This window comes from Mesoplodon mirus, assembly GCF_964341445.2.
Source record: "Mesoplodon mirus genome assembly, chromosome: 11".
Classification (NCBI taxonomy): Eukaryota; Metazoa; Chordata; class Mammalia; order Artiodactyla; family Ziphiidae; genus Mesoplodon; species Mesoplodon mirus.
In genome coordinates, this window is record NC_138987.1 from 25,633,895 (window position 1) to 25,646,392 (window position 12,498).

At 38.2% G+C, this 12,498-nt stretch overlaps 1 protein-coding gene across 2 annotated transcripts; it reads right to left on the bottom strand.

Moving 5' to 3' along the window:
• Nucleotides 1-83: 83 nt before the first annotated feature.
• Nucleotides 84-12,379, bottom strand: ARL1 (ARF like GTPase 1). 2 transcript variants are annotated; one of them, XM_082634634.1, is made up of 6 exons: nucleotides 12,182-12,379; nucleotides 10,659-10,796; nucleotides 8,404-8,485; nucleotides 7,253-7,364; nucleotides 3,719-3,897; nucleotides 84-2,589 (listed from the first exon to the last, which is right to left on the bottom strand). In XM_082634634.1, the coding sequence occupies exons 1-6, from the start codon at nucleotides 12,183-12,185 to the stop codon at nucleotides 2,559-2,561; spliced, it is 546 nt and encodes a 181-aa protein (XP_082490760.1). In that variant the 5' UTR covers nucleotides 12,186-12,379; the 3' UTR covers nucleotides 84-2,558. The 2 variants fall into 2 exon arrangements, with proteins under 2 accessions (XP_082490760.1, XP_082490761.1); XM_082634635.1 differs by lacking the exon at nucleotides 12,182-12,379 and adding an exon at nucleotides 11,763-12,158.
• Between the last annotated feature and the right edge of the window lie 119 nt (nucleotides 12,380-12,498).

Here is a 12,498-nt window from a genome sequence, read left to right on the forward strand (position 1 = left end):
ATTTAAAGTGCATGTATTGCTTTTATAAAAATTTTTAAATCAGAAAACAAAATACAAAAGCAAAAATCAGGAAGTATCTGAAGTATATTGAGCACAGCTTTGTTTTAATCAGTAAATATTTATTGAGTACCTAGTATGTGCCAAGTGCACCATACTAGATGCAAGGGATTCTAACAGTAAATGATGTATGGTCCCTGCCCTCAAGGAGCTTACATTTCCACAATTTAAAGTGCATCTCAGGTATTCTGGTAATAGAATTCCACCTCAGTTTCTCATTTTTAAAAATTTAATCACATGACACAGCACAACTACCAACCAGAATTATAAAATAGAATGTTAGAGCTAAAAGAAAACTTTGACGCTATTTGTTCAAAAAGAAAAACCAAACAAACAACTGATGGAGTGTGGCCCTTTGTGCCTAGAACTCATGTGTTCTGATTTCAAGTTTGGTGGTTTTTTCATTTTCAGGCTTCTCACAAAACAATACTCGGTAGATTTTTATAAACGAGAACTTTCAAACTCCTGTAACATACCTGTACAGTTGTTTCCTGCTAGATAAGGACCTTATAATTCATACCATATTAAAATAAGTGTATGCTCTATTTATCCCATCCTATTCTTTGTGACAAACCAGAGGGATCAGGATCATCCAAGTGCTGGCCTTTGCTACCAGGGCTATACGTCAGGCAGCACTTGCCTGCCAGGGCCGCACCTCCACCGACTTCTACTTTCACAGTGTTCCTGAACCACTGGGGAGTATTTAGCCATTTGGGTACAAGCCCAGCACTAGATATGTGCCACTGACCAGACCCAAGTATAAACTGCAGATGTACTATTTCCTAGCTGACAAATATAAAAGCTTACTATTTGAACCATGAACATATTCTGAGGTGCCATAATGTGCCAAGCACCATACTGGATGCTAGGGATAGAAACATGAAAAAGACAGTCTGCCCATCAGGAGTGCCTTGGAAGCTATGAAACAATGTTAGTTATATGCTCAGTTAGTAATATTAGGTGCGCTGGGAACACCTGTCCCGGGAAGAAGGTCTCCAAAAGATTTCCAAGAAATCAAATTAGGAATGGGTGCTAGAGAATAAGAAAAGTCCCACAGATTAGAAAAGAAAGTCACATTCATGTGAGCTGAATGACCACTAGCTTTCCTGAGACCTGAGGGGCACAATGGTATTAAATTCTCTTTACTGGCATCTAATTTTTTAAATGCTGCTTATCCAACTTAAAAAATGAAAAAATTGCTCCCAATTTTAGTAATTACTAAGGACTCTTATTTACTTCTGTCATACTGTAGACTGGGTTGTTTGAAAAGTTCCTTTAAAAAGTCCCTTAGAATATAATTGTTTTTGACAGCCTAGCAGCAGTAAGCCTAATTTTTAAAGGAATACTTAATTTCTCCCTGTAGAATCAGTAAGATTTTGACTTTTCACCAATCAAATTTACATGTTCAATTATAGGTAGATAAAAGGAATCAAAGGCAGCAAAAACATCTTTTACAATGCTTCTTAAAATATTTTAAAAATTTCCTTTCATGTGAAATTTTCTTTAATGTGTTGTGAATTCCAACAAATATAACCATTTTGGATTGTTTTTACTACCTCTACTAGTAAGGACAAATAAATGTATAGACATTATTTTGATTGTAATGTGTCTACTTCAATTAGCTTAATTTTATATAAGGAGTTAAGCTGTATTGTCAATGTTGGCATTTTCAGGAATTTATGGTATAGTTTATGGGACAAGCTTCTGACCCTGTGAAGTCTCACTTTAAGCCCTCTTCCCACTTCCCTAGCAGGTGACACTGGTCAAGCCAGTCTATCAGAATTTTGGGTCCATATCCATAAAAATGAAGATGTAAAAATGATGTCCTAGCTACCTCACAGGGTTCCTGTACAAACTGACTAGGAAGGCCCAAATGTGTAAAAATTTTCCAACAACCATAAATACTATAAAATGATAATTACAGATAAGTCAGTGAAGATAGCCACCAAAATAATTACTTCAACTTCATGCCTATAACCAAAAGCTTCTAAATGAAACAGCTTAAAGTGGTCATTAAGCAAATGAAGACTATAATTAACCCACGCTAGGTTCCTAGCCTACTCTATTGAGCCTAATCTTTGGAAAAACTTAATTCATTTTAGGGGGAAAAAAATCTGAGTTAAGATATTTTTTAGTGTTAATACAAACAAGCTGCAACCACTAATTTAAAATCGGAGGGCTTTTTCCTCAATAAGAGTACATTCTTTAATAGGACTGTATCTGAATAAGAATTCCATACAAATAGAATATATACCTTAACACAAGATAACAAGGAAGGAATATTTCACATTATACAGAACACACATTTAGTTGATTCAATCACGATGAGTTACCCTTCCAACCAAATACTTATTTTTAATACTTATTACAAATGTTGCAGTCAGTTTGGTATATGCTGACAATCATACAGTTTTAACATTTAGTAGTGTAAAGCACACGTGAACTGTTTCCAAAGCGATATGTGATGTGGTCTTCGTTTCAAAGGAGCAGAAGTGACTGAATTACTGTCTGCTCTTTAATGTTTCAACTAACCTGTGAAGAGAAAATGAACAGTTTCATAAGATTAACTTCAAACTTTCAGGTATAGATCATTTATTATATAAATTTTATGCTGGAGGTGGATTCCAAAGCACTTTAAATGATGAAGGCTAAGACACTTATATTAAAAGAATGAGGTTATGGACTCAATTTCCATGAGGGTCTTTTAGCTTTCACTTTCTCTATGCTTTGAATGAATAATCAAAAAAGACCAGGGACTTCCCTGGTGGGGCAGTGGTTAAGAATGTGCCTGCCAGTGCAGGGGACATGGGTTCAATCCCTGGTCCGGGAAGATCCCCCATGCCACAGAGCAACTAAGCCCGTGAGCCACAACTACTGAGCCTGTGCTCTAGAGCCCACACGCAGCAACGACTGACCTCACGTGCCACAACTACTGAGCCCGCGTGCTGCAACTACTGAAGCCCATGCGCCTAGAGCCTGTGCTCCACGGGAAGCCACTGCAAATGAGAAGCCCATGCACTACAACAAACAGTAGGCCCCGCTCGCCACAACTAGAGAAAGCCCGTGGGCAGCAACGAAGACACAATGCAGCCAAAAATAAATAAATAAATTTTAAAATAATAAATAAATAATCAAAAAACACCAGATATATACTTTCCAGGCTGCTACTACTACAGCCAGGCCAGATGTGGGTTAATTCAGAGATGAAAACTAGTCTCAGTCTTCAAGGAGACGACAATTTAATGAGCAGATGCACAAACCAACTACAAGACAGTGTGACAAGTACTATTATATCACTGAACTGTGACAAAGACCTCTGTGTGTGGTAAGGCAGTGGGCATGAAGTTACGTCAGGGAAGGCTCTTGAGAAACACAGAGCCTTAACCTAAGTCCTGAAGGATAAGGAATTGGAGGGTGCGGTGAGGTAGGGGGAAAAGCTAGAAATACAGCAGAGAGCTGGCTTATCTAACTATAATTAGAAGGTGTGGTTGAAATAAAAGCAGACGTACATGAAGACCAGTGGAAGAAAAGGGTGGAGGAACAATATGATAAACCGATAAATAATCTGAATTTCATCCTTAAGACCAAAGGGAAATCACACATGTATGTGCACAGCTGCATGTCACACAAATGCACAAACGGCTCCTGGAGACATACTTACCATTCCATTGCCTCATCAAGGCCAGTGCCTTTGGTTGCTGAAGTTTTGAATATTTGCCATTTTCGGTCCTTCAAGGCAGGTAACCCAAGTGAATTTGCCATCTCCGAGGGAGTCATGGCCTGTTCCATGTCCTGCTTATTTGCAAACACCACTAAAATGGCTTTTCTCAGCTCTTCTTCCTAAATAACATAGAAAAGGCTTGATTTCTTCTAATCAATTTGCTCCCTTGAGTTTAGGAAGAAATGCCAAAAAAAATCTATTATTTTAAAAGCGTATTTCCTAATTATTAATATATAATGTTCATTATAAATTATTTGAAATTATAGAGAAGTATGAAGAAAAGAAACTTCACCCATAATCCTATCTCCTAAACATGATCACTGTTTAACATTTTGGGTATTTTCTACTGCTTTGTAATTCAGATACTTATAGTTTATTTAGTATATATATACATTTAAGATCACATTTAAATACAGTTCCATACCCTGCTTTAAAAAATAAACTAAACATTAAATTGTGGATGTTTTTCCAAACTATCAAAAAAATTTTTTTTAATTAATTTATTTTATTTATTTATTTTTGGCTGCACTGGGGCTTCATTGCTGTGCGCAGCCTTTCTCTAGTTGTAGCGAGCAGGGGCTACTCTTCATTGTGGTGCCCAGGCTTCTCATTGCTTCTCTTGTTGTGGAGCATGGGCCCTAGGCACACAGGTTTCAGTAGTTGTGGCACGCGGGCTCAGTAGTTGTGGCTCACAGGCTGTAGAGCGCAGGCTCAGTATTTGTGGTGCATGGGCTTAGTTGCTCCACAGCATGTGGGATCTTCCCGGACCAGGGCTTGAACCCATGTCCCCTACATTAGCAGGCAGATTCTTAACCACTGCGCCACCAGGGAAGTCCCTCAAAGATTTTTTTTAAACATTAATGGTTATACTGTACACTAAGAATTCATGCACCATAAACTATATAACTGTTTTCCAGTATTAGATTCTTCCTAGATTCTTTTCACTCGACTATTAGAGAAACCGAAGTGACAGAATCATAATACAGAAATCTTTGTATAAATCTCTATTTCCTTAACACAATTCTCTAAAAATGGAATCAAAGTATGAAATTTTTTTCAGGTTCTTGTTACATGTATTAATAAACTGCTGTCCAGAGAGGCTGTAACAACTTCAAATCCACGAACAGTGTATGACAGTGCCCATCTCCAATGCAGCTTTGGTAGAACTGAAACTATATATTTTTCCAAACATAGCATTTCATTATATGCTTATTTATTATTAGGGTATTAAAAATACAAATGTTGGACTTCCCTGGTGGCGCAGTGGTAGACAGTCCACCTGCTAATGCAGGGGACATGGGTTTGTGCCCCGGTCTGGGAAGATCCCACATGCCGCGGAGCAACTGGGCCCGTGAGCCATGGCTGCTGAGCCTGCACGTCCGGAGCCTGTGCTCCGCAATGGGAGAGGCCACAGCAGTGAGAGGCCCGTGTACCGCAAAAAAAAAAAAATGTTATTAGCAATAAATTCTTCTCCTATAAATTGTAGGTTCATGCCTTTTGCTCACTTTTCTATTGATTTGCAAAAGGTATTGATACGATTAAGATCACTAATCCTTAGTCACTGGCTGTAAAACTGTGTCTTGGTTCCCCATTTTACCCTAACTTGTATTGTTTGGCATCTGAGCTTTGTGGATTTTTTGTTTGTTTGTATAATATTAATATAATTAAATCTATCTTTTCTTTTGTAATTCCTTCCAATTCTTGGATTTAGAAGGACCTTCTCAATCCAGAAATTTTAAACATATTCCCTTATAATGACTTCCATTTTACATAATTCTTTACTCCATTTAGAATTTTTGTGTACAAAAGTAAAACAAATTGATTTTGTGTAAGTTTTAATATAATAGTCCTGACTCATATTCCACATGTACTTTATATCACTAATACATAAATATTAATTGATTGCATCAATTAAAAGTTACTTCCTAAAGAATGAATACAATTTTTAGTTCTTTCTCCATAAGATTATACAAGTCAAATCCTAATACCACAAATAACCTAACAACAATCCAGTACAATTTGAGAATTGTGAACTTAAGTTAATCCATTTCTTTTATGCCATACTTTATATGATAAAAATCTATTATGACATGTGAATTACATCTAAATCAAGCTTTTATTTTAAAAATCTGTTATACCCAAGGCAATTAACCAGTCCCTTAATACTCCTTACACTTTGAATTTGGTCTAAGAAGCTCTTATGATAAATATGATGCTACATTGTAAAAAAAAAAATTTGGCAAAACTTTAAAACTTTAGGTCTGCAATTTATAACTCAGAAGCTACTAAGAAGTTAGTTGTCCAAGAACTCTATTCTAGCATTCTAAGAATGCTTCTAACTAGGTAATCAAGTGGCCTAGAACTTATATTTAAACATTCAATGATCGGATAATTCAGAATCATAGTTTTGGTGGGAAAAGGAAACCTATGCATCTAATTTTCTCAAGCAAAGGCAATTTCATTATTAATTAATTAGTACATTTGAGAAGCTTATTTAACAAATGGAGATATTAAAAACTTTTAGTTGATTAATGCATCCTCTGAATTCAGTCAGTTAGCCAATAAATTATCTTACAAACCTCAGTGAATATAATGTATTGAGTTCTTAATTAACAGCTATACACTGTTCCACACATCAGGGGTACAGGGTAAACTCAAAGAACTTTACACTTTTGGGTGGGAGGCATATATAAGTAAACAAACATGTTTAAAATAATGGAAAGAAACGGTAATGGTTACAAAGAATAAAGTAGGATAAAGGGTTAGAAGATAGCTGAGACCCCCTCTCTGAGGAAGAAACATGTGAGATAAAACATGTCAAGAAGGTAGCCACACAAAGACTTGGGGAAACAGCATTCCAAGCAGGAGGAGCAAGTGCAAAACCCTAAGCCAGGTGTCAGCTACGCAAGCTCGGTGTGAAAAGAACAGAAAAATCAGTGTGACTGAGGCACTGTAAACACGGGGAAAAGTAAAGAATGTGAAAGCTGGGAGAGGCAAACAGGGGCCAGAATTGTGCCAGAAATCCAGGAAGATATATTTCTCTGAACTTTACATTTCTAAAGCAAACAAATATACTTTCTTACTATTTACATATTTATACTATTTATATAATAAATAAGTCTGCTTCCATAAGCTAATTTATACAACTGGAATAAAGACATTTTAAAACAATCACTTCATAGGGGTGACTTAGAATAGTAACTTCAGTTGAGAAAGAGTTTAGCTCAGAACTTCCTGGAAATCAAGGAATCTAGTTTAAAGGAAGTTACAAGACTGGAGTTTTTTTTGTCTCCAACTCTCTCCCCAACAGTATTTTTGGAATAGAAAGTAACTTGCACAAAAGAAAATGATACTGAAGGCATAGGGGGAAAAGACCCCTGTTTTCCTTTTAATTATTCCTGCAAATGACAATAAACAATAAAAACAGCAAGCAAATATAAATGATTTACCCACATTTTAATAAAGTTTTCTTACCTCCAACATGGCAACTAACTCTGATTTGGAAATGCCAATTCGGTCTCGGTCACAACTGTCTACTACATAAATGACTGCATCTGTGTTTGAATAATAACATCTCCAGTATGGCCTGAAGAAAATTCAGAAAGGGAGAATATATTATTATTTGAAAGAAGAAGAAACTGGTATGTTAATTCATATGCTAGGACTTGGCAATGATGGGGTGGGGTGTATTACTTGCCAATCCTTCCCCATCCATGCCAGAATCAATGCCATAATGATTCATTGTTTCTGATGGACATGTATCATATCCCTCAGATGGGATGGGGTGGAAAGAATATTGAGAAACATAAATCACAGGACCAAGGAGCTTCAGAATGAGTTCAGACTTTAGGCGGAGAGAATATATTTATAATCTATAAAATCACTAAATGTACCGATAAAAAAAGTTCCACACAGACCTGATCGTTACATCTTAACTAGAAACTCCTTAAGAGGAATGAGTTCTTTTAAAAAAAATTTTTAATATGATTTTATGTAACAGACATTAAACTGATCACTGAAGACACGAAGTAGAAATGGCTAAAGTAAGAAATTGACTCAAATGTGGTTCAAGAAATAAAATGAGTTACAGGGCAGCAGGATGTCTGGGGAATACACTACTGATCTTTTAAGATGGTAAGTACCCTAGTGAGTGAGCACTGACAGTCACTAAACATTCACAGTTGCCATGTCAAGCACAGAATGCTGGGCAGGAGACTTGAATTCCAGAGGGCATCTATGTTCACATTAGTCCTAAATGGTGGGCCCAAAAGGTATTTTTAGGAAATCCAAAACAGTCTGTCACAGAGGAAGGGACTGACAAGAATTAACTAGAGGACCCTTTTTATTTAAAAACTACTGAAGTAATTAGGTCTTGAGATTTTCATGAAAAGATTTTTCATTGAAGTGATATCTGAAAAACTGGCTTCCTTAGATTTTAATTCTTTAGTTAAAATCTTTAATTCTCAGATTTTAATTGAGAGAATAAGGCCGTTTTACCTCATTTTAAACTAGGTGTCTTCTATTAAATTACAAAAGAAGACATATTTTGGTTTACTCCTGTAACCCTAAAAGAGCCAATAAAGAAAGATTCAATACCACAAAATGATCTGGCCTTTGCACCATACCTGATACTTGTCTGTCCTCCTAAATCCCAGACTTGGAATTTTAGGTTCTTGTATGTTACTGTCTCAACATTAAATCCAATGGCTGGAAAAGAAATCAAAATAGCAGTATATGTAGACTAATACATTCTGTCTTCAAAGTATCCAATCTGAGTTTCAGCAATTAATAGTAATTGCTGAATCACATTGTTAGTTCAAATATTATCCCATTTAAGATAAGACAGTATGCTGTGCTACACACGCACACATACGCACATCAATTAGCAAGATCAACACCACTTTCAGGGTATATAAGAACCCCCAGCTACCTATGCAATTATGTAATTCTTAGCTCAATGGAAACCCTATTATGTTAAACTCCCTTCAAAATACAGTACTGGCATACAAAAGTGTTCAGAAAGTTATATTTAGAAAGGACAGTTGTATTACAAAAAAATGGAATTTTGGTAGGTTGCAAATAAACAGGGAACAAAACCAAGAAAGCCTAGATAGACTCTAAACTTCAGTAGGTAAGGGCACAGCAATGGCTGTATACCTCTTTATGGAAGCTGAGTTCTCTAAGGCTGGCAATCTCACAGACCCTCTGAAGACTTCCTCAAGAGCTCATCTGTAATAAGGTCATAGCTAGATGGTCAAAGGGGAGGAGTCCCATCCCTTTTGCCTGCCATCCTTCTTAGCTGGAGCTCTCGCATCACATGCCTAAGGCAAGATATTACTATTTTCCATTGAAAGGAATCTGAAGGAAGTGGAAAGGCTACTGAAAAAAACTTGGGAGCTACATATACAAATATTACTAAGATTTCACAAACTTAAAAAAAAATCAAAGTAAAAAATGACTTAACAGCTATAACTGGACAATTAATTTTTTAGATTTAAGTTTATACTGGTAAATGATGATTATGAGTATATGGCAAGTATAAAAAATTACTATAGCAAACCTGAGTGAAAAACTAAAAAGCGAGTTCATGACGTCTCCCTTAGAATTAAGTAGCAGGGTAATCACTGTCTTCAACCTCAGTTAGGAATGTTGTTTATTTGCAAAGGACAAGGGCGTGGTATGAACCACATTTGCTGAAATGCAATCCACTGGGCTATGTGTATTGCAGGGGCCACGATGACTCAACTGTAGCAGATTGAGTTGGGTGATTTTGAAAAGCAAAAACCAAGGAAACTGAAACTTACTGAAGGTGGCATAAAGAAGTAACAGATGACACAGGGTTTGAAAAGTTCTTCTTTCATAAAAGCTACACTTTTTTTTAAATCTGGAAATTTAAATAGTACTAAATTTAGAAATACCTTGAGTGACAGAGTAACTTTAAAGGCATAATTTAAATATTCTTGAGCAAACTCTACAAACTATTAGTTTAAATGTACTAATCTTACTAATCTAAGTAAATTCAGGGCAACAAATGAAAATAGCATAAGTAACAGAACAGTCTTATTATGTAGTAAATTAAGACTGTTGGAGGGCCTCCCTGGTGGCGCAGTGGTTGAGAGTCCGCCTGCCGATGCAGGGGATACGGGTTCGTGCCCCGGTCCGGGAGGATCCCATATGCCGCGGAGCGGCTGGGCCCGTGAGCCATGGCCGCTGGGCCTGCGCATCCGGAGCCTGTGCTCCGCAACGGGAGAGGCCACAACAGTGAGAGGCCCGCATACCGCAAAAAGAAAAAAAAAAAAAAAAAAGACTGTTGGAGAATATTCTTCTAGGATATTAATTGATTTAAAGTCAAGGTGTTTCTTTTCTTGATATTTTTAAGTACCAGATTCAACACTCAGTCTCTTCAACTCAGATCTTTAAAAATAATCAATAGAATTACTAAAGAGAAACTAATCTTAATCAAATAGTAACAAATACAGAAAAAAACCCACTTCACATGTAATAATATCACTTCATATCTGTATAATTCTTTACACAGGTTTACAAAGTATTTTATATACTAGATTTATTTTCCCCTCAAAGCCAATGTATATTTATTATCTTCATTTTATCAACAAAGATACTGGCTCTCAATGAGATTAGGTGGCTTAACTCTACCCAACTTTTAAAACAGCCCTAAACAGCAGAACCCAGCCATGCACAGGGGTTCATAAATTACACCAAATTGTCTGTAAATTTATGAAAAAAAGTGTTATAAATATTATGCTCATAGTAGAAGTTTACGAACCTTATCAATTACATTATATATTTATTCAGAAATAAAGTTATGTTTGATGGAAAGAGAAAGCCCCTATAATTAGTTTATCATACCAACACTTACTAGGAATAGTAGTAACGACTTCTCCAACCTGTAATCTGTACAAAATTGTAGTTTTTCCTGCTCCATCTAATCCCAAAATTAAAATCCTCATTTCCCGGGTTCCAAACAGACTGGAAAAAATGCTTGAGAAAAAGCCACCTTAAAAAATAATAAAGATGTATTTCAGTATCATTTCATGAACTAGGTCCACAAAACATTTAATCTTACCCTTTGAAAGCTACAGCAAATTAAATAATACTGTAATATTTTCTTCGATTCATAGGTGCATATTTTTGCTTCCAATGAAATACATTATTCAACATCAAACTAGTAATTACTGATTGTTACCATGTCCTGGATACAGTGTCAGGCAGGCACAGAAGATACACTCAAAAATAAGAGAAACAGGACCACACTGCCCTCATGGAGCTCACTTTCTAATCGAGAGAATATGGGTATCTTAGCATGATCTCCTCACTACCCCCAGAAACCAAAGGGCAAATCAGAATGACAGTGGGACAATGAGGTCCTTGAACATGAAAAGCAATTACTGTTGTACAGCAGCAGTACCATCGTAAGTACCTTCAATCACTGATGCCACACACAATACCTGGTTATTTTACCAAGAAATGGCAAAATTAAGAGCTGCAAGTCTGGAAAAATGAATCCACCATGGGTTAGAGAACCTTGAACATTTGTAACACAAGGGGTGTGACTTGACAAAATCCTTTCTACCTTTTACAGGTTAAAAAGCAGCAGAAGAAAAAAACTGAAGGGGTTATGCAAAAAGACAAGAAAGCGCTTCTGACGTTCCAGACCAAGAAGTAAACTCCCCAGAAAATCGCTGAGGTATTTAAATAAGGCAAAGAATTTGCATCATTTGGAGGGTTGTAAGCAAGTTAAGAAATATGCACCTTCATTTGGGCTCTAGCGGGGAGGGAAGCTCTACCTGATGCTTGTGATGACAATGTAGTTCCCTCAATTAGCACTCCAAAAATTGAGATTAAAATGTCATCGCTGACTAGTAATACACTCCCTGCCCATTTCCTCCTCCACCTTATCTACAGGAAAAGCTACAGGTAAGCAGACAAATGCCAAGCAGTAATAAAACATTACGAGCACCACCTTCTTTTGGAGTTTAAACTGACGCAGTCCCAGCGACCAGGGAGAATCCAGAAGCTCATCCTTCACCCAAGAAACCTGAGCGAACCTGCGACTGACACGCTGCCAAGCTTCGCAAGACCAGCTCCATCCAGCAAGTGGCGCTGGGTCCGAGGGGATGAGGGAAAAGTTCACCGACCCGCGCTGCCCTCACCTCGGACCCCGCCGGGAGAAAGGAGAACGGGATAAGACGGGGGCGAAGGTTCGAGGCAGGGTCCACGCACACAGGTGAAGAGCTAAGGTGAGTTACGTCCTCAGCAGTCAGCGCCCTAAGACGCTAGCTACTCTGGGCTTTCCAGGCCGGCCCCTCTCCTCCTCCTCCAGACCCCAGCCCTCGGCCTCGGCCTCTCAGCGCGCCCAAGCTCCCTTCTCAGATCCCTCACCCATGATGAACTGCCTGTCCTCCCTCGTCGACCGGCAGAGACTGGGCCCGGCCTCGGCAGCGACTCCTAATCGAGCCTCAGCGCCGCCACCTCCCCTCGCCTAGGCCTGCGCTCAGGCTCCGGCTCCGGCTCGGCCTCGGGCTCTGGTTCCCAGGGGGTTTCCTTGGACGCCTGGTCAGCCAGCAACTTCCACGTCGGACCTCCCGGCGGGGGCGGGAGCGAGGCCGCCGCGACTGCGCGCCGGGAACTGCAGCCTAAGCGTCCGCGCCGTCACTTTCGACGCAAGTCCCCGGCGCGCAGGGTGTAGATACTGCGGA